General features: G+C 41.2%; 4 protein-coding genes, 1 non-coding gene and 1 pseudogene across 6 annotated transcripts; 4 read left to right on the top strand and 2 right to left on the bottom strand.

Annotated features, from left to right (window-relative positions):
• The first annotated feature begins 42 nt into the window (after positions 1-42).
• On the top strand, positions 43-1695 carry LOC121784465 (COP1-interactive protein 1-like). Its single transcript, XM_042182599.1, has one exon. The coding sequence runs from the start codon at positions 43-45 to the stop codon at positions 1693-1695; it is 1653 nt and encodes a 550-aa protein (XP_042038533.1).
• Positions 1354-3298, bottom strand: LOC121785004 (protein DECREASED SIZE EXCLUSION LIMIT 1-like). Its single transcript, XM_042183325.1, has 4 exons — positions 2024-3298; positions 1771-1846; positions 1569-1684; positions 1354-1493 (listed from the first exon to the last, which is right to left on the bottom strand). The coding sequence occupies exon 1, from the start codon at positions 3086-3088 to the stop codon at positions 2027-2029; it is 1062 nt and encodes a 353-aa protein (XP_042039259.1). The 5' UTR covers positions 3089-3298; the 3' UTR covers positions 1354-1493; positions 1569-1684; positions 1771-1846; positions 2024-2026.
• An 8374-nt stretch (positions 3299-11672) lies between these two features.
• On the bottom strand, positions 11673-13538 carry LOC121784464. The gene has a single exon (XM_042182597.1). It carries the CDS (start codon positions 13536-13538, stop codon positions 11673-11675), a length of 1866 nt encoding a protein of 621 aa, XP_042038531.1.
• LOC121785623 lies at positions 13420-13526 on the top strand. The gene has a single exon (XR_006047008.1). It is a non-coding gene; the product is annotated as a small nucleolar RNA R71 (small nucleolar RNA).
• A 5583-nt stretch (positions 13539-19121) lies between the features above and the next one.
• Positions 19122-20790, top strand: LOC121783420 (annotated as a pseudogene).
• A 1752-nt stretch (positions 20791-22542) lies between these two features.
• On the top strand, positions 22543-25779 carry LOC121783588 (COP1-interactive protein 1-like). Of its 2 annotated transcripts, XM_042181707.1 has the most exons (3): positions 22543-22755; positions 22862-24550; positions 25424-25779. In XM_042181707.1, the coding sequence occupies exons 1-2, from the start codon at positions 22674-22676 to the stop codon at positions 24514-24516; spliced, it is 1737 nt and encodes a 578-aa protein (XP_042037641.1). In that variant the 5' UTR covers positions 22543-22673; the 3' UTR covers positions 24517-24550; positions 25424-25779. The 2 variants fall into 2 exon arrangements, with proteins under 2 accessions (XP_042037641.1, XP_042037640.1); XM_042181706.1 differs by lacking the exon at positions 25424-25779 and having other exon boundaries at positions 22544-22755; positions 22862-24773.
• Positions 25780-27164: the final 1385 nt, after the last annotated feature.

Here is a 27164-nt window from a genome sequence, read left to right as displayed (position 1 = left end):
GTAGAAGATACTTTGACTTGTTCGGGTGAGGTGACTAAAGTAATGAACAGCGAACCAGGGTCGCCTTTCGACTATCTGAGGGACCTCGAGAATCAAAGGGACAAGGCCAGGTTAAGAGATCTGGAGGCACAGCTTGCTGTGTTGAGGATCGAGGTTTCTACCCTCCGCGCACACAGGAGACGACTGGAAGAGCAAGTGGAGTGGAGGTCCAACGAAGCTGTGCAAGCACAGGACACCATTTCTGCACTAGAAGCTCAGATAATTGAAATGGAAGCTGAAAGCAGAGAGCAAGAGGACCTTTTTAGCTCCTTCAGGAAGCAATTCGAGGATAATAAGCACCTCTACAAGACTAGAATCACGGAGCTCGAAACTCAGGCTGAAGGAATGCAGCTCGAATTGAGCAGTTTGAAGCATCAGAAAAGTGAATTGCAAGAAGGGCTGTTGGACGAAACTAAGCACTGGTCATCTGAAGTCGAGGGCCTAATGGAACGAGTTAGTTGGCTGCAGGAACAGCTAGAGACTGTATATAGCCACAAGGAGGAAATGGTGCTGGAAATTGAAAAGAAATCAGAAGAAATATCACATTACCTGCTTCAGATAGAAGCTCTAAGAAATGAGCTGTGTTTGAGTGAGCAGCTAACAGCGCGGGAGAAGGAAAGCCTGCAAGTTAAGGTACATGATTTGGAGTCAGAGATAGATTCATTAAGCATCACCAAGAGCAACTTGGAAGAGCAAATAAACCACGAAGTGTCTCAATCGAGGTTAGAGAGAGAGAAGCTAGAAGAAAGAGTGTCTGAACTGCAGAGAACTACTGCTACGAGGGAAAATGAACTATCAACTGGACAGAAGAAGTTGAAATACTTGGAAGAAGGGGTTGAAAGTGTCACGAGCAAGCTGGAGACGTCAGAAAATGAAAGAATCCATTTGCAGGTGGAGTTTGAAGCCTTGAAGAATGACAAGAAACTACTGCAGCGCGAATTGGACAAGGAGAAAGAGCAAAACAAATCCCAGTTGGAGAAAATGGCCAAATCGAACTTCCATAATGTGGAAAGGAAAATAGAAGAAATGGCTGTAGTTTTCCGGAAACAGTTTGAAGACCAATACAGGATCCTGAGCCGTAGGATAAGGGTTGCAGAACAGCTACAAACTGAAAACAAGGAGTGGTACCGAAAGACAAGGGACTTGTATGAGAAAGATGACAGGGACCTCAAAGAGATGACAGCCAGAACGTCTACTGAACTGAAGAATGTGAAGGACTTGACGGTTACAGCAAACGAATTACTCACAATGATAGACTCAAAGACCTTGAAATTCAAGGAATGCACTGCCAAACTCCAGAATAGGATGTTGAAAGCCTCGCGTGGGATCAACTCTGTGAAACAGTGGGCAGCAACGAAGAACAGATCCATGTCACACTTGAAAGACGATTTAGACTGCTTGCTAGCTCAGCTTGATGACAAGGAAACCGAGATATTGGCATCCCGAGAGAAGGTCTGCAAGTTAGAAGATACGGTGACAGAATTAGAGAAAATTATAGAAGAGAAAGAAGATGAAATGCAAATACTTACAAAGGAGAAGAGGGAGGCTATACGGCAACTATGTATATGGATAGACTATCACAAAGGCCGATCGGATTTCTACAAGGATTTGTTGTCTGAACACAGGAGGCATGATAACATCTTGGCTGCATTGTAAGAATTTTGTAACTTGGTAACCGTAGCTACATGAAACCATCAAACATCATTCATCTAAACAGCAACATACAGTTACCATGCATCCCGACGTTTTTGCTGAATTAAACTTAGCACCAGAACAGCAGAACACAGTTTCAATCATAGAAAGGCGCCTAAGTAAACAACAGAAGCCGAAGTACATTAAGTATTCAAAAGATACTCTCAGCAATCCAAACATACTATTTCAAAAGGTAAGAAAATAGACCATTGAACAACAAAACAAAGCACAATCTTATAAATGTACCCTTTGTTTCGCGTAAGTTCTAAACTTGCAACAAATTATACATTACATGTCAATTTCTAGGAGGATAAAGCTCCCATAACGCTATAGTGGCATCTTCTGAAGATGAAGCCATCAGTTTACTATTAGCTGAGAATGTGACAGCATTGCAAATTGCGTGATGGTATTTCAGTATAGCCAACGCATTCCCTTTCCGATAGTCATGTATCCTCACCCTGTGATCCCATCCAGCAGTGGCGAAAATCTTACCATCTGGCCTTATGGAGGTCCCTGCTATACCGGGTCTCTCCAAAATAACTTCTTTCTTGACCAAACACGATCCCATTGAAGGATTCAAGCTAAATGTCACAATTTTCTCATCAGCAGATCCGGAAACCCCTCCTCCACATGAACTGTCAATAGACAAGCTTAGGACTGCCTCCGAGTGAAATTTCACACTAGTCACCGGCAAGGAAGGATTTCTCAAATCCCATAACACCATTGATCCATCCTCAAACCCAGCAACAACATGTGCATAAACCTCCGACTCAGATGGCAAAAAGGCTCCAACAGCCATGCACATTCCTCTCGACTTTGCAGAACGATCCACTGAGCTCGGAGGCAGCTTCACAAGCTTTTCAGCAGTGTTAACATCCCAAATCTCAACTACAGACAAGTCTTCCCCAGCTGTGGCAACATAATTACGCCCTCCAGTCTTCGAGCCAACCTCAGTTTCGTGGGGATTCTTGGATACTTTTTCAGTTGGCGTAATTTCGGCTTGGGGGTTGTCGAATACAGAGAGCTTGCAGAAGTGATACGAATTCGTATTAATCGTAGTGAGAGGGCTTCTGGACAGGCCAGCTTCTCCTAAGTCCCAGAGCTTGATAGCTCCATCCCTTCCTTGACTAATCAGTCTGTTCTCACCAGCAGCAGCAATGCTGATGATGCCATGAGCTGCACTGTGAACCCATGATGATGAAATGGTCCTACGCTGCAACGTGTCCCAAATTCGCAGCTCCCCATCAGTGGATCCGCTGAAAAGGATGTTCTTGACTGGATGGAAGCAAACATCCGTAGCAGAAGCGCGGTGGCCTCGGAGAACAGCCACAGGATCGGGAGGAGGCCGCTTGCTCATTTTTCTCTCTCTCTGGGGCAATATGTCAAACAGTTTGGCACTCTGTCCAAACCACAAAAGACACCACGCCTTCTAGGGAAATTTTTATTTATCTAGATATGTGCATAGAAGATTTAATCGATGATCAATTCATGGCGGAGCGGTATTGGAAGAGATTGATGATTCCAGAGCTTTATAGAGAAAGAAAAAGTCTTTGACCAGATACTTCATCAATTTTATTTTATTCCCAATTTCTATTGTTAATAGACTCCTTTTCTAATTTTCTGCTCCTATTAACAAAACAAAAATGTGTACTATCAATAATTATTGTTTTCATTAAGAGCATCTCCAATGGCGGCGTCGGCACCGGCACACTGATTTTTCGCGGACGCCGGTGCTGACGCCGAACCATTGCAGCCGGCGTCGGCAAAATCGTCTTCAAAATCGGCGTGCCCACGCCGATTCTTGGGCTGATGCCGATTCTCACGCCGATCCGCACGGCGCCAATGTAGGCCCCAGATCGGCGTCATACCGGCTTCAGATTTTTAATTTTTTTTTAATTTTTCGAAACACTATACATACGCGCTTTGGACGTCATTTTCATTCGCACCACTTGTTTTAACGAGTACTCTCTCTATCTTAATTTCTGTACAAGATCAACAACGTGAAATGAGTAATTTATTTAAAATTATGTAATTTTTTTAAATGTACTTTTTAATTTAAATGAAAATAGTATATTTTCGCGTATATGTGTTGTATATTTAATTCCGTATTTTGTGTGATTGTTAATTGTTTGTTTTTCATAATTGAGTGATGTGGCTGGGCTATTGCATGTCCAGTTGCATGTCCAGATGATGTGGTAGGAGGATTTTAGTGCTGATGATGTGGTAATGACAAGGCTATGGAAGGACTATTGCATGTCCAGAACCACTGGAGATGCTTTTAAAAAAACATATTTTCAAAACTCATAGTACTAGACACTGGTACTCCATTAAATTGCATAAAGATTAAACAAAAACCATTTATATTAATTTTTCCGTTTCTAAAGGTAAAAACGTTGTCTTTACTGAAACATCAATTGAAGGGGAAAATCGGGTTTGTGGGGGAGTTTACACTAAATATTACGTAAATGTACCCATTTTGTTATCTATTCCACAAATGGGAAAAACGCCAACCACATTGGCGTTTTTATTAGTAAATACGCCAACGTCATTGGCGTGTTTTAAGGTAAATACGCCAACGATGATGGCGTTTTATACTTGTGCCGGATTTTGGGTGTATGCTCTCGGATTGTAATTACGATTAAACACGCCAACTTGGTTGGCGTGTATAAATAAAAAAACGCATTTGTAAATGGCGTGTTTTCTTTGTTGAAACGCCGAACATATTGACGTTTTGTAAAAGACGCCAACCGGAGTGGCGTATTTACTTAATCATGAAAAACGCCATTCTGAGTGGCGTGTTTAATCAGACTGATATACCAGGCGTTCCTCCCCCAAATCGCGAAAACCTCACAACACACAGCCTTCGCGATTTCTCCAGCTGCGCGCCTTCTCTCCGTGATTTCGGCCTACATTCATCAATCGGTGCTATTCTCCCCCAAATTCATCTATTTTATTCGGTTAGTATGCTTACCTTTTACATAATTATAGTAATTGGTGGATAGCTAGGGTTTGTAATGGGTTGTGAATTGAGTAGAAATATTATGCATTTTGGATTGGTTGAATGATATTATTGTTGATTATTATGTTGGATTGTGTTGGGTTTAAGTTAATTTGTGTATAAATTTGATTATAAGCCTAAACCCTAGGGTTTTTATAGCTAAAAAATTGGGCAAATTGTTTTGATTTATGTGGGTTTTGGTTGATTAGTTTAGATTGTTAAATTTGTTTAGGTTAGGCAAAATTGAAATTGGTAGGTTGGGCGAATTGTTAATTGAAATTGTTAATTTTGTGTAGGTGAATTGGTTTATGATTTTGAATGTGCAATGTTGTGTAACTTGCTTATTTGATGTTGGTGTTCAATTTTGTGATATTGGATTAAATTGTATCTAATTATTGAAATGGTTTATGGTTGGTTATTGTTGAATTTGGTTTATGAAATTGGATTAAATGTTATGGTTGGTTATTGTTGAATTTGAATTATGTAGGTAAATTATGGCATCATCTTCAACCTCTCGTCGTCGGCTTGCATGTGGTCCTGCGGATCCATCTGTATTATATTTTCAGAGACAACACGTCTCTAACAACATATGGGCAGGAGTTCCATCCGAAGATGTACGCTGCCGACGATTTGAAGGAAAAATTTGGGATGTTCCCATCCAGCAACATGTCTTGACAATAGTGGACCAGATGGGGTTTGGGGGTATGTTAAGGTGTGGTAAACCAAAAGAAATTGACCACCATCTTATCACAGCTCTGATTGAACGTTGGAGGCCAGAGACTCACACGTTTCACTTTCCAGTCGGTGAAGCGACTGTGACACTGGAAGACGTGGAGGTCTTATGGGGCCTGAAAGTTGATGGAGAGGCTCTGACAACTTACATCCCCCCGACGGACGCGGGATATTGGACGGACAGGTGTATGGATTTTCTAGGATTCATACCGGAAGCATCCGAGTTGAAGGAAATGGCTTTTAAGCAGACGAGCTTATCGCGCCAATTGAGGATTGAGCTGTCTAATGACCACGAACACTACATATATGCTCAGCGGGCTCGTATCTATTGTCTGCTATTACTTGGTGGTCTGATGATCCCCAACGCCACCGGAAATAAAATTCCGTTCTTCTACCTACACTTTTTCATGGATATAGAACGGTGTTCTACATATAGCTGGGGTGGGGCGACGCTTGCTTGCTTGTACCACAATTTGTGTGAAGCGGCCGTTGGTCAGAGGACGGATGTAGGGGGAGCCTTAACTCTATTACAACTTTGGGCTTGGGAGAGAATCCCAAATATTAGACCGAGGATGCTAGATCCCGTGCATACAGACTATCTACCATGTGCAAGCGCGTAAGTTGTTCATTAATTGCGTTTTTAAACTTAATGTTCATCAATTTTCGTGTTCTTCGCTCATAATTTAAATTTTTTAGATGGAATGGCCCGGCGTCATATGTAAAAGCACCCGGACATTGTGTTGAAAATTTCCGAGATCAGTTCTCCATGATGCATCCTAATCAGGTACTTCATATATTTATAAAATGTTTTTGGTTTTTTGTTTTTTGTTTTTATGGAAATTATTTTGAAAAATTTGTATCACATGTAGTTTATTTGGAGGCCTTATCTCCACCGGGAGTTGCCGGAAAGTTGTGATGCCGGTCGTCCTATATGGATGTCGATCACAACGCTTATTTGTTGGAATCTGGCTGAGCCACACCTGCCACACCGAGTGTTGCGCCAATTCGGGATTGTCCAACCGTATATCCCGGATCTCCCCCGGTTCCACGGTTCTGATTTTTTGAAACAGGATCGCCGTGGAAAAGCTGGTCGGAATTGGGTTCAATGGCACGCCAATTATATACAGGAGTGGGACAACAGACACTTTACGATATGGACTGATCTGGAGGACAGTACTGAGCCTGTTGCAACGGAAGAATATATGAATTGGTTTCGCCAGATCACTGTGGTGTATTTAACCAAACCCGGCGTGCATGCTGAAGAGGGATTCCACGAAACCGCATCTTCTCATAACTTTACGGTACATTATTCATACTTAACTAAACCCTGATTACTTATTCAAATTCATATTATGATATGTACTTAACTTTGAAAAATTGTAGGTGGAGACGCTTCACAAAATACGTCACTATCTAAGTGGTCGAGCTGCGACAGGACATTTCTGTCCGGATATGGAAACCATTTCGAGGATGGTTGAAGAAGGACTGCAGATATCCGGGGAGCCTCAGCTGATGGACTACCCTCCTTCGCAGCGCTCTGCAATGGACGTGGACGTACCCATAAGGCAAAAGGCAAAACGACGAACCAAGCAGAAAACCGTCCGCGGAGAGTCGTCATCTCAGTTCGTACACGACTCCGATGACGATTTTGAGGACCCACCTCCACCGAGCTCTGCACTTCGAGGCCGTCATTCTATTAGCCATACCGGTGGTACCGGAGAAGATATTGGCCTCAGTGATGTCCCCGCTTCTCCACCGCGGTCGTCTGTGCAGGAGGATCTTGAGAACGCTGTTGTTCAAGATACTCCTCCCTCAAGGATCCCTAGATCTACATCTACTATTGGGAAGGGGATACGGCGTCTGTTTATGCGGAAACGTCGTGACGATTGAACTAATTTGAACTCTTGATATTACTGTAATTTGATATTGATGTTTTTTCATTTGATTTGAACTCATTGATTTTAAGTCTTTATGATTAAGTATTTGGATGTCTGAATTATTATTTCCTAGTAGAAATGAAAATGAAAACAGGCAAATAAAGAGATATTGGCGTTTTTGTGAATGTAAGTCTTTGTGAAAAACGCCAATGCTATTGGCGTTTTTAAGTTAGTTTATATTTTTGCCCGTTTTGTCTACGCCGAATGCGGACATTCTGAACAAACACGCCATTCCCGTTGGCGTTTTTAATAAGACGTCATTCCCGTTGGCGTGTTATTTAAAAACGCCATTCCCGTTGGCGTTTTTAAGTGAGTGTGCACGGAACGAGCCAGGCGGCCGAGGTGCCGAGCAGGGGGCCGAGGTGCCGAGCAGGCGGCCGAGGTGCCGAGCAGGCGGCCGAGATGCCGAGCCAGCGGCCGAGGTGCCGAGCAGGCGGCTGAGGTGCCGAGCAGGCGGCTGAGGCGTTTTTAATAAGACGCCATTGCCGTTGGCGTGTTATTTAAAAACGCCAACGCCATTGGCGTTTTTAAGTTAGTTTTTTCGTTGCTCGTTTTTTCTACGCCGAAAGCGGACATTCTGAACAAACACGCCAGTCCCGTTGGCGTGTTTCAGTAATAACACGCCATTCACGTTGGCGTTTTAAAGTGAAAAGACGCCAATTAAGTAGGCGTCTCTTCAAACACGCCACTCACATCGGCGTGTCCTATAAAAAAACGCTCCAACAGCTAAGAGTTTTTAATCATTTCATCATTATTCAATATATAAGTACATACAAATATTACCCTATACATTAGTCCAAATCTTGCTAAATACAGAAATCCAATATTACACAATGCATACGTTCAATTGTCTCGCCTTTTCCGCGTAAAAAAGCTACGGATCCCCTTCCCGATTCTGGCGGTTGAGAGTCTAGACGGAGGAGTCTCTCGCACAACGACATTCTCTAAATCAACCCCAAAATATTCGTCTCGCACAGAAGACCGAGGTGGAGAATGTGGGACATCACTGAGACCGATGTGTTCGCCTGTACCACCAGTGTGGCTGACAGAGTGACGACCTCGAACTGCAGATCTTGGTGGAGGTGGAGGCATAAAATCGTGATCGACATCATCAGTGTGACTGACAGAATGACGACCTCGAACTGCATATCTTGGTGGAGGTGGAGGCAAAGAATCGTCAGCGGCATCATCTATCAACTGATTATCCATCCTTGGTGGAGGTGGATGCAAAAAATCGTCAGCGGCATCATCTACCAACTGAGTATCCATCCTTGAATGAGCATTCGGGCAGTTGCGCCTGTCGTGACCTGGTTGACGGCAATGTTTACATCGGCGTCGGGCTCGTGGCTGGTCAGTGATGTGATATTTTAGAGTTCTTAATCAAAGCATAAAGATTATCAAGTTCAATTATTTTAACTCTAATAATACTACACTACTGCAAGAATACAGTATCGTAGTAGTATTTCAAGTGTCGATCCACAGGGAGGCGAGATTGCTTACGCTTAATAAGACTACACAAAGCATAAAAAATATTTTATTTTGATTTTGAGATGGTTAACTAACTTAAACTACTGAAACGAGATTTTTAACACGAGAAAGACAAGTCACTCCAAGTTGCTTTCTAAGCTTGCATTGTTTTACACCATTACAACGAACCAAATGAAGGGATTAGAATTATCAACCTAATCGCGTGCACTGAACATGTCTACGACGTATAGTTCACAGTCAGCTAAACACTTGTTCCATGAACCAACTTTCAACGACATTTAATTCCTGCGGATGCGCTGGAACAAACGTTGTCTACTATAATTACTTACCTAATCCACTATCAAATTATCCCCTGAACAGTTCTAATTCGATAGCATACCAACAAACGATCAATCCTAAGCTATGTTAAAGAGACAATAGTTAAGATTTAACAACACTACATCATTAGCCAAAAACGTAGCATTTTAATTATCAAACACAATGTTGGTATCAAACATACGATTCAAGGTGTTAAAACAAATACACAAGCCTAGATTACAACTCGGAGCAACAAAGAGAGCCTAGCCTATACACATGGTAGAATGTAGAAATAAAACCATAGGTGTGATGCTCTCGTCGAGTGGAGTCGGGATTCGGGAATGGATGGTCGGAATAATGGCCGGAATCTTCTTCCTCTCCTCCTTTCTCTCCCTCTGTCTTTTTTCGCTGTCTCGTTCCCCCCCAATCTAAATCCGTCTCCCAGCCTCTTTGATCCATCAACCGCTGGGTCAACTGCAAAATCGCAGTTACGCGACTAAAACGCCCGACCGGGCGAATTCAAAGGAGGTAATCGCCCGACCGGGCGAAAGGCTACTGCATGGCCTCGCGGGAAACGCCCGACCGGGCGTTTAGTTGAAATCAGAACGCCCGACCGGGCGAACTTTCTGGACTCCGCATGCACAATATGGAAACGCCCGACCGGGCGTTTAGCGACATCAAAACGCCCGACCGGGCGAACTCTCTGGAATCTCAGCTATGCATTTCCGACGAACTTCCAGCTTCTAACACCCGAAACTACACTCAAAGCACAACTTGGTGAGTTATAATTAACATGAAATCCGGGGTAAAGAATAGGAAATAAGCTTCGCATCAAATACCCCCAAACTTAAGCTCTTGCTCGCCCCGAGCAAGGTACATTTTTTAGCACAAAAACTCAACGCAAGTCTACCCCGCAGAGAAATTTTCATCACAAAGAATCATGTAGGGACGTGAGTGACAAAATCTAAACCCCTAACATTTCCAATCGAGATTTCCCACTCTCAAGAACAATCACTCATCCCCCTAGAACGTCAAGTTAAGGTGCACTTCAAAATAAGTCCAAGCATGCGATCAAACAACTCAAACCATCATCATTGACTCATTAAGCAATACTAACCACATAGACTCACAGATTTCAAATCGAACCTCTTTAACTCTACCAAGTTCTTTACACAACATCCACAAGCAGCAACGATAAGGTCCAAGGTCTTATTTCAAGGTTGTAATGGGGCTAGGGACGAGGTAGGATAAGTATGGATAGTGAGCTCAAAGGCTACACATTTGAGTGCCAAAATCTTCCCTCCTACAACTTCCTTCCAAAGATTAACCAACGAAAAATTACAACCAAACCCACACTCCCCCAAACTTGAGATCTATTCCAGACGAGATTACACAAACAAACATAGAAGCTCTATCTTTATTTCATCAACTTATTTCTTTTTTTTTTTTTTTTTTTTTTTTTTTGTAAAGACCTCGACTTTTGTGAATTTGGAGGTCGTCTTTTTCTTTTTCTTGTTTTTTTTTTCTTAGAACTTCATTCTTTTCACCTTCTATCAAGTCTAGAAATGTCTACTCTTTACAATTCACCACCCACACTCAAACTCAAACCACAAAGCTCAACTTGTATTTAGCACCCAAATAGTAGCAAGGTCTATCGATGAGGCTAAAATTAGGCTTATTTCAGTGGCTAAGTGTTTGGCTAAGTGTTTACACAAAGAATAAGAAATTAAGCTCAAGGTGGCTTCTAGGGGATCATTTGATGGACTAGGCATGTGATCATTTGGCCATGGAGTTCATCCTAGTGCCTTGTCCTCCCATATCGTTAACACAAACGAACGCAAGCATTTCACTCGATAAAGCAAATCAATCCAAAATAATTTCCACAAGTCATGCGATTTTCATACTCTCCTCAACTTAAGAAATCGGATGTAATCACGACATGCTTTTTCAAATAGATTCATGCACCCATTCTATTCATCCTAGGCTTCAAAGTTCAAGTAAAATTAAGCAAGATTTCCCAACCAGAAAGCCGAAGATAAAGCATGCACCCGTCAACTACATAGATTCAAAACATCTTTATCACGCAAAACACCCAAAAAACATACATCACAAAACATTCATAACCCCCCAAACTTGAATGCATCATTGTCCTCAATGCATGCAAAGAAGACAAATAAAGTAAAGGGAAAGGAAACTCCCCCAAACTTGGCATGACGTCCATAGTGCATTCGGGTGGGAGGGTGGGTGTAAAAATCCTTTGCAGGTGTGCTTCCTCCTAAACTCCAATCCTAACTCCCAGTTGCTCCTACAAAAAGAACAAAAACTACAAAAAGAAACACTCAATTCAAAAAAAATGTTGGAGGAAAGAATTGAGCAAACAAAACCTCCAACATATGAAACCAAAAATAAAAACAAAAAACTTGGGTTGCCTCCCAATCAGCGCCTTTGTTTATAGTCGTTGGCTCGACCTTCTTCATCCTTGTCTACCTCTATCCAGGCTCCAATAGGCGCTTCCCCGCCTTCTCTTGCTTGATCACCACATTCTCTCCATCTACTCGAAACATGACCGTATTTGTCTTGGTCTCTATCACAACATCACCGGTTGCTAAAAATGGCCTACCAAATAGGATAGGCATATCCTTGTCCTCTTCCATCTCTAGGACAATGAAGTCAACCGGGAGTACAAATCTATCAACCTTCACCAAGACATCCTCGATGATACCTTTTGGTTTCACAATTGAATGATCCGCCAATTGTAGGTCAATGTCGATTGGTTCAATCCTCGCTTCTAGACCGATTGACCGTGCGGTTTTCAGAGCCATCAATGATATTCCCGAGCCTTGATCAAGTAGGCACTTTGGGAACTCCTTATCTCCCATCTCACATGGGATCACACAGCTTCCAGGGTCTCTTCTCTTTGCCGGCATCTTTCCCTTCACAAATTGTGAGCAAAATGCGCTCAATATCACCACACCATCGTCTTGTATCTTCTCCTTTTTCGCAATAAGATCCTTAAAAAACTTGGAGAATTTAGGAAAGTGTAGGAACAAATCCACCAGGGACACATCTACATTAACTTTCCTGATAATGTTCATCATCCAATCGAGTCCTTTCTCTTGAATTATTTTCCTACCCTTCTTCTTATTCTCGACTGGGAAAGGTGGTGGCGGGATAAAATCTGGAAAATTAAATGGACACTTCGGGTCCATTGCCGGACTTAGTGGATTCTTCTTGTGGATATCACTCATGGTTGACTCTTCTTTTTCTTGTTGACATTCCCTAGCTTCGGTAGTAGCCCACTCAATCCCCTCGTCCGCCCCTGCGTGCGAGGTTTGTGAGCCAAACAACTTGTCCGCCCCTGCGTGCAAGATGTTCGAGCCATTTTGTGCATCTAGCATGATTGGAGACTCAAGATCCTTCCCACTTCTTAACTTAACTGCCTTGCACTGTTCAAAACCTTTAGGATTGGGCACCGTATCACTCGGGATAGCATTAGGAATTCTTGTGTGAGATGCTGTAGCAATCTGCCCAATTTGAGTCTCGAGATTCCTCAATGTAGCCTCCATCTGACCAAACTTCTCTACCGTCCTTTCTTTGAAGCTCTCATTCTCCTTTTGACTCTTGGTCATGAAGGAGAGTATCTGTCCCAATTGATCTTCTACCGATGGCTTCTTCTCATAACCCGGGGGTTGAGTGTTTGTCCTCCATTGGTTCCCCGAGTTGTTGCTAGGACCACTTTGATTCCAGTTCGATTGCTGAGGCCTCCAATTCTGCTGATTGCTGTATTGGTTGCCTTGGTTAAACCCTTGGCCATTGTTGCCAATGTAGTTCACATCCTCGATTGGTGGTCCTTGAAGACTAGAACATTGATCAGTATGATGCCCTCCTTGACACAATCCACATCTCATCACTGCCACTGCTTTGGGTTGAGGAGTCAGTTGCAGCGATTTCACTGCCTTTGTCATCGACGACATCTGGGTGCTTATATCTGCCAATTGAGCTTCAATTGCAGATACTCTCTCTGCATCCTTTGTAGCACCGAATGTGTCTCCTCCTTTCTCCGCTGCTCTCCTTGGGTTGTGCCAGTTCCGTTGATTGTTAGCCAACCTTTGGAATAAGGCTCTCACCTCCTCATGCGTTAAGTCATCCAGGTTTCCATTAGAGCCTGCAGTAACTAGTCCCGTGCCTTCATTGTTGAGTCCCTTGTAGAATTTCAAAAGGTCATGCCCCGGAGCTAGACCATGGCTCGGGCATTTCCTTATCAAGTCTGTGAATCTCTTCCAAGCTTCTGCAAAGGACTCATCATACTTTTGTTGGAAAGAAGTGATCTCTTCTCTCAATTTCTCGATCTTCATCGGGGAATTATATTCTAAGAGGAACAACGTCTTCAACTCTTGGAATGTTTCAATGTTGTAGCCCGGTATAGAGTCATACCAAGCTCTTGCTTTCTCCCTCAGAGAGAATGGGAATAAGACCCTCTTGATCAGATTGTGTTCCACATTCGGGGGTCTGTGAGAGTTCGTCAACTCGTAGAAGGCATTGAGGTGGCTCATCGGGTCTTCATCATCCCGTCCATGGAAAAGATTCCCCCCATTCACCAAACTAATGTAGTGAGGTGGAATGTTGATGTTGTTGTTCGCATAAGCAAACTCTCCGGGGTACTCAATTCCCGATCTAAGAGTGTCGCCAAACCTCACAACGGGTGGTGGGACAGCGTTGTTGTTATTATTGTCGGCCATCGACTCAGCTTCCAGATCACTGTCACTATTCTCAAACAATGGGTTATCTCTGATTGGACTCGGCGAATCCTGTTGAATTTCAAACCCGGCTGAACTTCCTGACCCTTTCCTTCTTTGATAACAGAGTAATCCGAAAGGCGGTGTACCCTGAGATCTCGTGTGCATTCACGACTTTTTTTTTTATTATTAGTACCTACACAACAGAAAATACACCAAGCACAAGCATAAAATATTTCCTAATTACCGAAAGCGAGACCTCTCGACAACTTCGGGGTAAGTCATATAAAACGTGTGTGCTAGTGTGCAAACAAAACTACCTAAAACTAAACTAAGAGTTAGCTAAAAAAAATTACCTAAAATAATACACTCCTTCGTCTTCAAGTCCGGACGTGGTAGATGGCTATCACACCGTAGAACACGAACAATGTACCTAAAAAACTCAAAAAGAAAAATCAAACAAAACGAAATAAAAACTAAAACACTTAAGCATAAACAAGCTATTGCCTCCCCGGCAACGGCGCCAAAACTTGATGTGATATTTTAGAGTTCTTAATCAAAGCATAAAGATTATCAAGTTCAATTATTTTAACTCTAATAATACTACACTACTGCAAGAATACAGTATCGTAGTAGTATTTCAAGTGTCGATCCACAGGGAGGCGAGATTGCTTACGCTTAATAAGACTACACAAAGCATAAAAAATATTTTATTTTGATTTTGAGATGGTTAACTAACTTAAACTACTGAAACGAGATTTTTAACACGAGAAAGACAAGTCACTCCAAGTTGCTTTCTAAGCTTGCATTGTTTTACACCATTACAACGAACCAAATGAAGGGATTAGAATTATCAACCTAATCGCGTGCACTGAACATGTCTACGACGTATAGTTCACAGTCAGCTAAACACTTGTTCCATGAACCAACTTTCAACGACATTTAATTCCTGCGGATGCGCTGGAACAAACGTTGTCTACTATAATTACTTACCTAATCCACTATCAAATTATCCCCTGAACAGTTCTAATTCGATAGCATACCAACAAACGATCAATCCTAAGCTATGTTAAAGAGACAATAGTTAAGATTTAACAACACTACATCATTAGCCAAAAACGTAGCATTTTAATTATCAAACACAATGTTGGTATCAAACATACGATTCAAGGTGTTAAAACAAATACACAAGCCTAGATTACAACTCGGAGCAACAAAGAGAGCCTAGCCTATACACATGGTAGAATGTAGAAATAAAACCATAGGTGTGATGCTCTCGTCGAGTGGAGTCGGGATTCGGGAATGGATGGTCGGAATAATGGCCGGAATCTTCTTCCTCTCCTCCTTTCTCTCCCTCTGTCTTTTTTCGCTGTCTCGTTCCCCCCCAATCTAAATCCGTCTCCCAGCCTCTTTGATCCATCAACCGCTGGGTCAACTGCAAAATCGCAGTTACGCGACTAAAACGCCCGACCGGGCGAATTCAAAGGAGGTAATCGCCCGACCGGGCGAAAGGCTACTGCATGGCCTCGCGGGAAACGCCCGGTCGGGCGTTTAGTTGAAATCAGAACGCCCGACCGGGCGAACTTTCTGGACTCCGCATGCACAATATGGAAACGCCCGACCGGGCGTTTAGCGACATCAAAACGCCCGACCGGGCGAACTCTCTGGAATCTCAGCTATGCATTTCCGACGAACTTCCAGCTTCTAACACCCGAAACTACACTCAAAGCACAACTTGGTGAGTTATAATTAACATGAAATCCGGGGTAAAGAATAGGAAATAAGCTTCGCATCAGTCAGCTTCACGGACATCCATCTGATTAGGAATCCTAGTAGTACGGTATCGACCGCGACTTTTAGGCATTAACTGAGCTCGTGAACATTGCAAAGTCCATTCAGGCACGGCCCAATAATCTTGGTGTCTGGGTGGATTGAACACCGTAGAATATTGGTGTACCCAAACACTTGTGCGGTATACGGGATCAACAAGCGACAGCATGTTGTCGTTTCTAAAACGCGCAACTGCCGCTGCATGTGAACATGGAAGTCTCCACATCTGCCACTTTTGACATTTGCAGTGCGAGTCCAAGTACTTTACCTTCCACTTATTAGCGCCCTTTCCACCAATTCGACGCTTTGTTCGAACCACATAATGCCCTGCAATTGTGTTGGGTGCTCTCACATTATGCAATTGACCTTTTGCATCATTTTTGCACACCTTTTCATGCGCCCACGGGGTAAGTGGTGTGGCACACTGTGTTGATGCAATTGACCGGTCATTGAACCATTCTATTGTCCTCCAGAATATCATATCAATGCAAGCTTTAATTGGGAGTTGTCTTGCGCCTCTCAACACATTGTTGTAAGATTCCACCATATTAGTGGAAACCTCACCCCATCTTTTGTGTTTGTCATACGCCAGATTCCATTTTTCTAACTCCACGGCATCAAGGTACTGCAAAGCCTCGTTGTTGACGTTTCGAAGTAAACGACGTCTGATCTTAAACTTGCGCTTCTTGGTAGCAATACCAATTTTCCAAACAAGTCTTTTGACCATGATACCTTTGTGATTCTGCAAAACATTCTTTCTAACATGTACCAAGCAAAATCTGTGATGACCCACATTGGGTTCTTCTTTCCATATGGGAGAATTCATTGCATCTATGATTCCCACATGCCTATCAGATATGACACATATTTCATGCTTTGCTACATGAAGTCTAATGCGTTCCATAAACCAATTCCAACTTTCTTTGGTTTCCTCATCAACAATGGCATATGCAACAGGCAAACATTTCTTATTAGCATCAAATCCAACGGCAATAAGAATTTTACCTCGACATCGTCCACGTAGATGAGTTCCATCAACCGTTAAAACTGGTTTGCATAGTTGAAAAGCCTCCACAGCTGGTCCAAAAGCCCAGAATACGTACTTGAATACCTTGTTCATACCATTGCTTAATATGTCATCGTGCATCCATTCCACAATTGTGCCAGGATTTTGTCTTTGCACTTCATTCAAATAAGCTGGTAAAACTTTGAACGACCACTCCCATCCACCGTATACAAGCTCAATCGCTGTCCTCCGAGCATACCATGCTTTCTTGTAACTAACTTTGACATGAAATCTATTTTCAATATCCGCCACAATTGCTTTTACCTTGTAGCAAGGATCGTTTTCTATCTGATGGCGAACACTCAACGCTATCATACCCGACGAAAGATTAGCGTGACCATTATAGTTACGATCCCCCATGCAAGTATGAGCAGTGCTGAACACTCTAATTTGCCAGTGTTCATCATGCTTCCTCAGTGTTGCTCGGCACTCCCACAAACATGGCGGTAAGGACTTATCTTTCGGATTTCCCTGTGGCCACTTACAAACTGCATGCCATCTCTTTCCTTTACTTTCAACAACTGTATATTGTCGGATTTTTTCCAAATGCCAATGAGTCACAGCTGCCTTCAATTCCAACTTCGTTCTAAATTTAGTATGCAAACCGACATTGGTAGGATCCTTTTCACTCCAATAATGCACACTGGGATCATCACGCTCAAAGTTTTTGGGATCAAAACTATCATATGGACCTGGTAAGGTGCGAAAGTAGTTGATTCCAGGCTGTGGGAACTGTGGAACTACTCTTCCTCCAACTGCCCTTCCACCAACTGATGTTTCTCCAACTGCTGTTTCTCCAAGTGGAATGGATGGTCTTAAAGCAACAAATTGTTCATCATCCGACGGATCACCATCTGAGTCTGTACTAACCGTGTCGGAATCTTCAGAATTATAAGGTGATTGTGGATCAAGAAAGTCGGCTTTATCAGGACCTATTATGTCCTCCACCACATCACAATTGTCACGATCCCCTAAATGCACGCCTCCAGCTTCAAAATCTTGTGTTGCAGCTAAATATGGTTCTTCGGCTCTCGTAGACGTACCAACATCAAAATCTTGTGTTGCAGCAAAATATGGTTCTTGGGCTCTCGTTGACGTACCAGCATCATAACTTATGACATGATGACTATGATGTTGAGTAATTGCCGAATACTCAACATATAATTCAATTACACCTCCAATAACCATACTCTCACTAAACATTAGTTGCATGCATACTTCTTCTAGTTGAACACCTATAAACGTGACTCCGGATCCAAAGCATATAGTACGTTTCCATATTATTTGAATATTGTTTTCATATATGCTTATCCCCATCCTTTCACAAATTTTTTCCACAAGGTCATCGTACGAAATTGTTTCATCCAACATAATGAATCCTTTAGCAAAAGGAGGATCATACGAAATAACTGCTCCGGGAATTATCTTTCCACCCCAATATAAATTGACACACCACGTCATACTATCTGCAATAATGTAAAACACAAATAAATATGTATTATTTTTACATTCATCATTATGTAGAGTCAGCCAAAAAATTGACAAAATAATTCTATTAAATACACTACAATATGTATTATCATAACAATCCATAAAATATACTATAACATATAATAGCATAACAATTGGTCAAAATATTTCCATTAAAATATATACTATCATAATAATCCATCAAAATATTAGTGTACCCATAATAATTGGTCAAACTATTATATTAATTACACTACAATATATATTATCACAACAATCAATCAAATATTGGAAGACTAATGTTTAGAAGAATGAGTCTAAAATTTGATATACTAACCGATTAGAAGGACTAATGGTTGAAAGAATTAGCCAAATTCAAAATATCCACGCTTAAATCCACCACCGGGTCGACCCGAGCGAAAGGTTTTTATGCGTTTGGGAAGGGTTTTCGCGTTTTGGGGAGGGAAAGTGTTTAGGGTCGCGATGTTGGGGGAGATCTGATAAGGATATGGTTCAACAGAAACACGCCGCTCAAATTGGCGTTTTTAAGCATAACACGCCAACCTCAGTGGCGTTTTTATTAATTAAACACGCCAACTACATTGGCGTTTTACCTGGTATACACGCCAACTTCATTGGCGTTTTTTCCCGTCGCTGTATTTGGCGAAAATACACCTCCAATACGACGCGAAGATAAACGCCAATGAGGTTGGCGTTTTTACTAATAGAAACGCCAATGTGGTTGGCGTTTTTCCCATTTTTGGAATAGATAACAAAATGGGTACATTTACGTAATCTTTAGTGTAAAATGCCCCATAAACCCGATTTTCCCCAATTGAAGCCCTCGTCGCTTCAATGACGATTCATTCCTCGATCTCGGCTGGTAAAAATAGAATCCGGTGAGGGTGCCTGAGTTTTAATCCGATAAGAACCCCACAATCCCTTTTCCTCATATTTTGAAAGATTATGCCGATTTCTATTTCATTCATTCGACTCTCGTCCTCTCTAATTGCACCCAGAGCCCCTGATTTCCCACTCAAAAGATTCCTCTTTTTCAGCAAATATTCATCCATTCCAGCCCAAGATTTCCTGACCCATTTACAGAAACATCAATCTCATGTCGAGAAAAATCTAGACACAGTGAAATCCAATCTCAATTCTCAATGCATAGCGCAGTGTTGGAACAGTGTGCTATTGAAAAGCCTAAATTGGGCGTCAGATTCTTCGTTTGGGCTGCTTTTCACCTCACACACAGACACACTTCGTACATGTATAGCAAAGCTTGTAAGCTACTGAATCTTGAGAAAAACCCTTGAATCATTGCTGATGTTGTGGATGAGTATAGGGCTGAGGGTTTTGCTGTCAGTGTTAAGATGTTTAAGGTGCTCTTGAATTTGTGTAAAGAGGCTCGGTGTGCGGAGATGGGATTATGGGTTTTATGAGCTTAGGTGTATGCCTGATACGGTGTTGTATAATGTTGTAATTAGGCTTCTCGTTGCTAAAGGTCGATTAGATGAGTTGATGAGATTGTTGAAAGAAATTCCTTTATGTGATCTGACTCCTGATATGGTCACCTATGGTGCTGTGATTAAGGGTCTTTGTGATGCTGGAGATTTGGAGGCTGCTCTTGGATTGGTTAAGGTTATGAAGGGGCATGGATGTGTGCCGAATTATGTGATATATTCGACCATACTCGATGGAATTTGTATGCACGGGAGTTTGAAGCTGGCCTTGGAGTTCTTAGATGGAATGGAGAAAGTGGAAGAGAAGGAGAAGGATGAGGGTAGGCCGAATGTGGTGACTTATACCACCATGATAAAGGGGTTTATCGACAAAGGAATGCCTAGTGAAGCGCGGATCATCTTGGATCGGACATATGATTCAGAGCTGAAACCGAATAGAGTGACATTTGTTACTCTGATTGATGGACTTGTCAAAGAAGGGAAAGTAGAGGAGGCTTGGAAGGTGGTTGATACGTTTGGAGGAGATGGGGTTCGGACGGATGAGCTTTATAACGTGCTTGTGTTGTCTCTGTTCCGAGCAGAGAGGCATACGGAGTCAGAGGAGGTGTTTAGGACGATGCTGGCTCGTGGGCTGAAGCCTAGTGGTTTGACAGCAAGTAGCATCATAAGAGGAGTTGTTTTGGAAGAGAGGGTGCTTGATGGATACTTCTTGTTTCAAGAAATCGAAAAGCTGGGATCTTTGGTGTCGATTGATCATGATGTTTACTCGAGCCTTCTGGCTTGCCTTTGTCAAGAGAATCATCTTGCAGAAGCTGAGAGCTTGGTTAATATCATGGTGGAGAGAAGGGTTCATTTAGAGCCTTCTCAGTTTGAACATTTAGCTAATTTTAGGAGTTTCTTGAATTAGTTTTGTAGTATTGAGCTGAGTTTTGTTTGATCAATTAGCTAATCTTGTTTTGCATTGTCAGAATCATGAGAAGTACATCATAGTTTGTTAATTCTGGATCATGGAGAAGTGTTGAGAAGCTGTTTGCCATAAAAACATCGCAATTATCTCTCAGCGAAAAATATAGATCTTTTACATGAAATATTGTTGTTTTTATTCAAATGACCTCCCTCGATTTATGTTTGAAAAGACAATATCATTTACCTCGTCGGCAATATATACATGAACGGTTTTAATGAAAAAATTTGATCTTTTATACTATGTATAATTGCATTGTAAGATACAATTTTATAAAATAAATCTATGTGAAACACTTACCGAATTTTCATGATTTTAAGAGTAGTATAATAATCAAATATTTATCAAATTTCACGAATCTACGACAACTTATCCTATATTTTTTAATGACTTATGTTATGCCTTTCAGGGGAAGGGTGCAGGCCTGGTCCTGAGTTTTTATTGGCCCGGGGCGGAACTAAAAGAGGGGCCCCATAATAATACTATAAACTAATAGTTTAACAGTGGGCTCTTGTTTCTTGCTTGGACCTGGCCCAGTAGCATGTATATACTCATGTATGTATTTGGATTTTGGAGGCCCCAACGTTTTGGGGGCCCGGGGCGGGGGCACTGCTCGACCCCCCCCCCAGGGCCGGGCCTGGAAGGGTGAATGGTGGTATTTCAATCTCAAATATTGACACTTACAACTTGGAGTAACTTAGATTATTTATCGTCCAGAGCCTTTGTCCTAGCGGCAATGGACTTAGACATTATTGTATGAGGTGCCGAGTTTAAGCCCCCTACAATTTCTCTGAATTCACCAATTTAACAATTTCAATTCATTTACACATCTCATGTCAATAATTTTTTATTTTGTGTTATTTAATTTAAGGGTACACTAATCCTTCAACACCGGAAGACTTGACCAAAAGCTACAATAATCGACATGAAGTGAAAGGAACCACCAACAATCTGTACGAAGAGCAGAGAGAGACGACGGCGGAGACGGCCAAGGAGGTGGCCGCGTGAGTGGTCGAGGCGGGGGTAGAGATAGGGAAGATGGCGAAGAAAACGGTGGACGGAATGGTGGATGCGGCTGAGAATGTGAGAGACTCGTTGGATCACGACGGCAGTGCACGGACCGAGAAGCGGAGCTCGGATAAATTTGCGGAGGATCTCCGGCGACGGGGGGATGGATATGATCTCAACGATCGCCGGTGAATTGTAATATTTGTAACCACTATTTGTATTGCTTAATGAAAAGGTTGCATGTTTTTAGTCTTGTACATTTATGTTTACATTTTCTTGGTTATTAAAAAATAAAGTTTGGATTAGTAAAATTTTTACTCACTCATATAAGGTTTGAATTATCAATTTTTTATGTCGGATAAAATTACAGTGAACATTAAAGTAAAATTGTTAAGATCAAAGTATCCAATATTATATAATACAGTATCAAATATTGAAAATGCTTCATTAATTTAATCCAAGAATGCAATTTTCGTCATCAATTATCGAAGTGAATAGTCTACAAATTATGCTCCACATGAGATATAATAATAATCAGATTTGAATTATTATGCATTCTTTTTTACAAAGTTTAAACAGTTATGTTTTAGAAATAAAATATTAAATTTTGTAAAATTCAAAAAATAAAATTATTAGAATTAAATATAAATTGTAACTTAGCTATGTTGATAAGAATGAGAGCGATTAATTAATAGTCATAATCCTATTCCTAAATTAATTAGTATACCAAAGAAGACAAACAAGGATTTCTTAAACAAAAGTCAATAGTATTTGAATTTGAATTTATAATGAATTAGATCCAGATGTTTCAAAATTAGATTTTCCCTAATTTATTTATGTAAAATTAACAATTCGAAGTCAACAAAACCAAATGTTTTACAACTGCTTTCTTCTTCATAAAACTGTAATTCAAGTACTAAACCTAGAAAATTTGCTGAGAATTCAACTGAGAAATGCCGAGGCAGCGCTGGCGCAAGTCGTTTAAATCCTTTATCGATCCCACTAGCAACGATCAGCTCAAAGGAGTCAAAACAGGTTCAGAAAATCTACTAATTAATTGCTTCTCTTCACCTTTTCAGATCTTCTATGAATATGATTTTGATTGCTCTTTTTGCTGTTTATATTTTGTGGAAAACTGCAGAAATTGATGGAAATGTGCAGAAAATCTTCAATTTTCTGAATGACAAAGTTGGTGATGAAAGGAAGGAGGAGGTGGCAGATTTGATTAAGGATTTCCAGAAGCAGTACGACTCGCTTTACGCTCGTTATGATCATCTAACTGGAGTGTTGAGGGATAAGTTTCGTCGTAGAAAGAGGGGGAAAGACAGCTCCTCGCCGAGTTCGGATTCGTCGGATTCCGATGATTCGCCAGCGGAAAGAAACGGCGAAATCGAAGTCGATGTGGAGGAGAGCTCATCCGCCGTGGATGAGAAGGAAGCGTTGCATCAGGAGTGTCAGAGCGCCGTGGAGAGGTTAAACGCCGATGTTTCCTCGCTGCGAGAAGAAAATGCGCAGTTGCAATTTAGGAATTCTGAGATGGAGAAAATGTTGAAGGAGAAGGAGAGTGAGATTTCCGATTTGCGGAAGGTGTTTGAGGAAAGTGAGAGTGAATCATCTGCGCGGATTGTGGCATTGACTGCAGATGTGAACGATCTCCGAGAGCAATTAGGGCATCTGAGTGATCAGAAAAGTGAATCAGATAGGGTTATTGAGAAACAGCGTGAAGAAATTTCGGAGATCTTAGTTCAGATTGAGAAATTGAAAGAGGAATTATCTCTGGCTGAGAATCGGAACACTGAATTAGGGCATAAGATTGTGGAGCATGAGAGAGAAATGGAAGAACAGAGAGATGAAGTCCTGAGATTGAGAGAGGAAAACAAGCAATTGGAAGTCCGGTTTAGGGATTGCCATGAGAAACTCATCTTATCAGAGAAGAAAACAGAGGAGATCTCTGATCAGTTCCGTGAAAGCATGGCTGCGAAGAATCAGGACATCGATCAGCTCGAAGAAACCATAGAAGACCTGAAATCTGAGCTAGAGATCAAGGAGGATGAGCTTAGTTCTCTGTTAGAGAATATGAGAGCTACTGAGGTTAAGCAGCGGCTGTCGGATCAGAAGCTCCGGATCACGGAGCAGGTGTTGAGCGAGCAGGAAGAGACCCAGCAGAATAGAGTTGAGAAGTTGATGGAAGAGCAGAAGTTGCTCGAAGAGAGGATTGCTTCATTATCCGGGCTAGTTTCTATCTACAACGAAGCTCGACTGAATTTGTTTGCAGAAATCTCTGAGAAGACGAATGAGACCTTGAATGGGATTGACACATTCTGTGTGAAGTTTGAGGAGGACTACAGCCACTTGGAGTCGCGGGTTTTTGAAATCGGGAATGAGCTCAAAGCTGTGCTGAACTTGATTATTGGGAGCAATGCTGAAAAGGATGAGATGAAGAAGGAGATTGGGAGTTTAGTTCAGCAAGTGCAGGTGTTGACGGAGAGAGTTAAGGAGGTGGAGATGATACTGCTGGATAACGAGGAGGAGAGGAAACGCCTAACTGAGATGGCGAGGCAGCACGAGGAGAAGGCGAAGGAGATGAAGACGATGATAGAAGAGAGGGACGAGAAGGTGGGAGAATTGGAGAGGAAGATGAATGAGAAGGATAGTGGTATGTTGAGACTGAGTGAGGAGAAGAGAGAGGCCATAAGACAGTTGTGCATTTGGATCGATTTTCACCATGATCGGTACGCAGATCTCAAAGACATGATCTTGAAGAAGAGGGGTGGAACAAGGCAGATTGCTGCTTGATATTTGTTCCAAAGAATGTTGGTGTGATTTGTTTGTAAGTTTTCTTCTTTTTTATCTGTTTCTGATTTTCTGGTAAATGCTTATTTTGTGCAAAGATTTGATTGTTTGGATGATGCATTGTGTTGTTTATTACAAGTACATGGTGTATAGGAAAACATTATGGTACTACTTTTAGTTAGTTTGGTAAGTGCTTAGTGTTTCCTTAATGCAGCAAATGTTTGATTGTGAAATTGCTAGTGGAATTTTGTGTAGCAATATATTTCTGTCTTGGATGCAACTTATTGAGGATGTTCTTTTCTTTCTTTTTCAGTATCTCTCTTTAGAAGTTGAAACCATCATTTTCTTTACTTTTTTTTAATCCTTTTTTTAAACCATCATTTTCTTTACTTTTTTTAAATCCTTTTTTAAACCATCATTTTCTTTATTTTTTATTTGGAGATAATATAGAATTCAGTAATAATTCTCCATGATTGCGTTTATATAAGAATTTTAATAGCGTTGACTAATAAGTATGATGAATACTTGAATAGAATTGGAGTACCATATTAATTATAGGAGTATGACTTTTTTGAGGCGTGGAGGATAGTGGAGATTGAGATTTAGTGATATTTTTGACTCGTGAAAATTTACTAGTAGTAGTTGTTTTTAACATGCAACTATTCATCAAGACAAGTAAAAGTAATTACAAAATAGTGAGATTAGAGCAAAAATTAAAAAAATAGGAGTAACTATTATTCACAACAGAAGAATTATAGCATAAAATATAAAATTCTGTTTCTGACAGAGAATTAAACATTAAACCAAATAGTTTGATTCAAAACTGAGGGATGCAAACATAGTCTCTTTCTTCAACTAATACTCCATATAAACTTAAACTAACCCGCAATAAATGATGAAATTTCTCTAGAAACTTTCCAAATGGTGAAGATTGAAGAAACTGGAGCAGCAATGGGGACTATGTTGGAGGTCTCCTCACAAGACCAATTACTTCCTTATCAAATTGACCATTTCAGCTCTTTTAGTGGGTCTTGCCTTTTGGCTTATTCACAATAGATCCTCTGCAGTTTCAGGCTCCTCATTTCTTGAAAACACAATTTCTTCTGATTCTCAAGAAAATACAGATCACATTCCTACCAAAAAGGCCACGTCTCTCTCTTATTTCTCAAGGCTTGATGTTGTTTGTATCTGTCCAAGTGTTTGTTAATAGATTGTATTTTGTTGCCAAAGGCTCAGTTATCACTTCTATTGATATCAAAGTTAGTATCTTTGTACTTTGTATTAGTAAATACTATGAAAAAGTGCCGAGGTTGGGACAGAGTCCATAGGTAGTGAAGAAAAAATCAATCTTTTTCATGGGGGTTGGGTTGCTAATAAGGCAGGTCCTTTTTACACAAATAGGGGTTGCAACATAATTACAGAAGACCAGAACAGTGTGAAAATGGGCAGCCCGACCCGGATTATCTCTACCCCGGGACTTGATGAGGAGTAAAACTTGGGCTTTCACTGGTGATTCGATATCAAGACACCAGTTCCAGTCTCTTCTATGCATACTCTCGAAGGTATATGTTTCGAATAAAGATACAAGAGTAGAAGCTTGTTTTAGTTATTGAGAACTTCTGTTTTGGCAAAAAGCAACCAAGAAATTAGGCATATTGTAGTGACTTTTCTCTGCAAAGCAACTATGATATGAAGCTGTTTTTTCCTTAAAGTTTCGGATCGCCTCTGCATCTTCAGTGCCGTTCAACCGCGCCACCTCTCCATCACATAATGATCGTTGTCAAAATAGCCAACATTGTGCTCTAAAATTCATCACATGTAAGCATGGAAGATAAAGATGATAAAACAAGTAGGAGGTGAAAAATTAGTGACAAATATTTTCGAGACAAGGTGAAAATAGTTGATTATATATCAAAATCATAATGACCGTCGTCAGAATAGCCATATTTTTCACAGTCATCTTTGTCAGGGTCAGAAATCTGTTCAAGAACAAACACAACCTCACAACACAAAGTCCTCGTCAAATAGTCCATTACTCCCTGTAACACTGTGTGTGTGCGTGTTAGGGGAATTTCTCCAATAACCTTGAGAAATTTCATGTTGGGAAATGGGGGAGGAAGAGTTCAAGAACCTGTAATTAAGTTTCAAAACAAGCATTAGTACAATATAGTACTCCATATATGTAATTTGAATTAGAGACAGAGATAGAAAGGTACCTTGAGAGTGTCCAAAGTCAATGAAACTGTTGTGGCGCATTCCCAAATTGGTGAAGCATCCTAACAAAGTTGTTATGAATCTTATTGAAACAGTAGTTAACCTCATCAATGTGTAATAGACTTGTTCCAACATTGGGAGATCCACCTTTTCACATTCCCAAGCCTTATAATTATCGTATCTAAACGAGGTAAGGAAGGGAGCATAAAATCTCCTTGACCAGAAAGACATTGGTGATTTCAAGAACTCTAAGCTTTGGAGTTTTGAAGACAATCCAATGAAGAGAAGTGTAAGTGGGGTCCAGAGTAAGCTTCTCCAGCTCGGGGAGGCCGGAGAAGGGCTCCATGCTGACGTCATCATCATCGAAGACCAAAGAGGAGGTTTGAAGAAGAAGGGTTTTCAAATTTGGTAAAGATAAGCGTCCAGGTACTTTAATC

This window comes from Salvia splendens, chromosome 21 (assembly GCF_004379255.2).
Source record: "Salvia splendens isolate huo1 chromosome 21, SspV2, whole genome shotgun sequence".
Lineage (NCBI taxonomy): Eukaryota > Viridiplantae > Streptophyta > Magnoliopsida > Lamiales > Lamiaceae > Salvia > Salvia splendens.
This window is presented reverse-complemented; position numbering and strand designations above follow the sequence as displayed.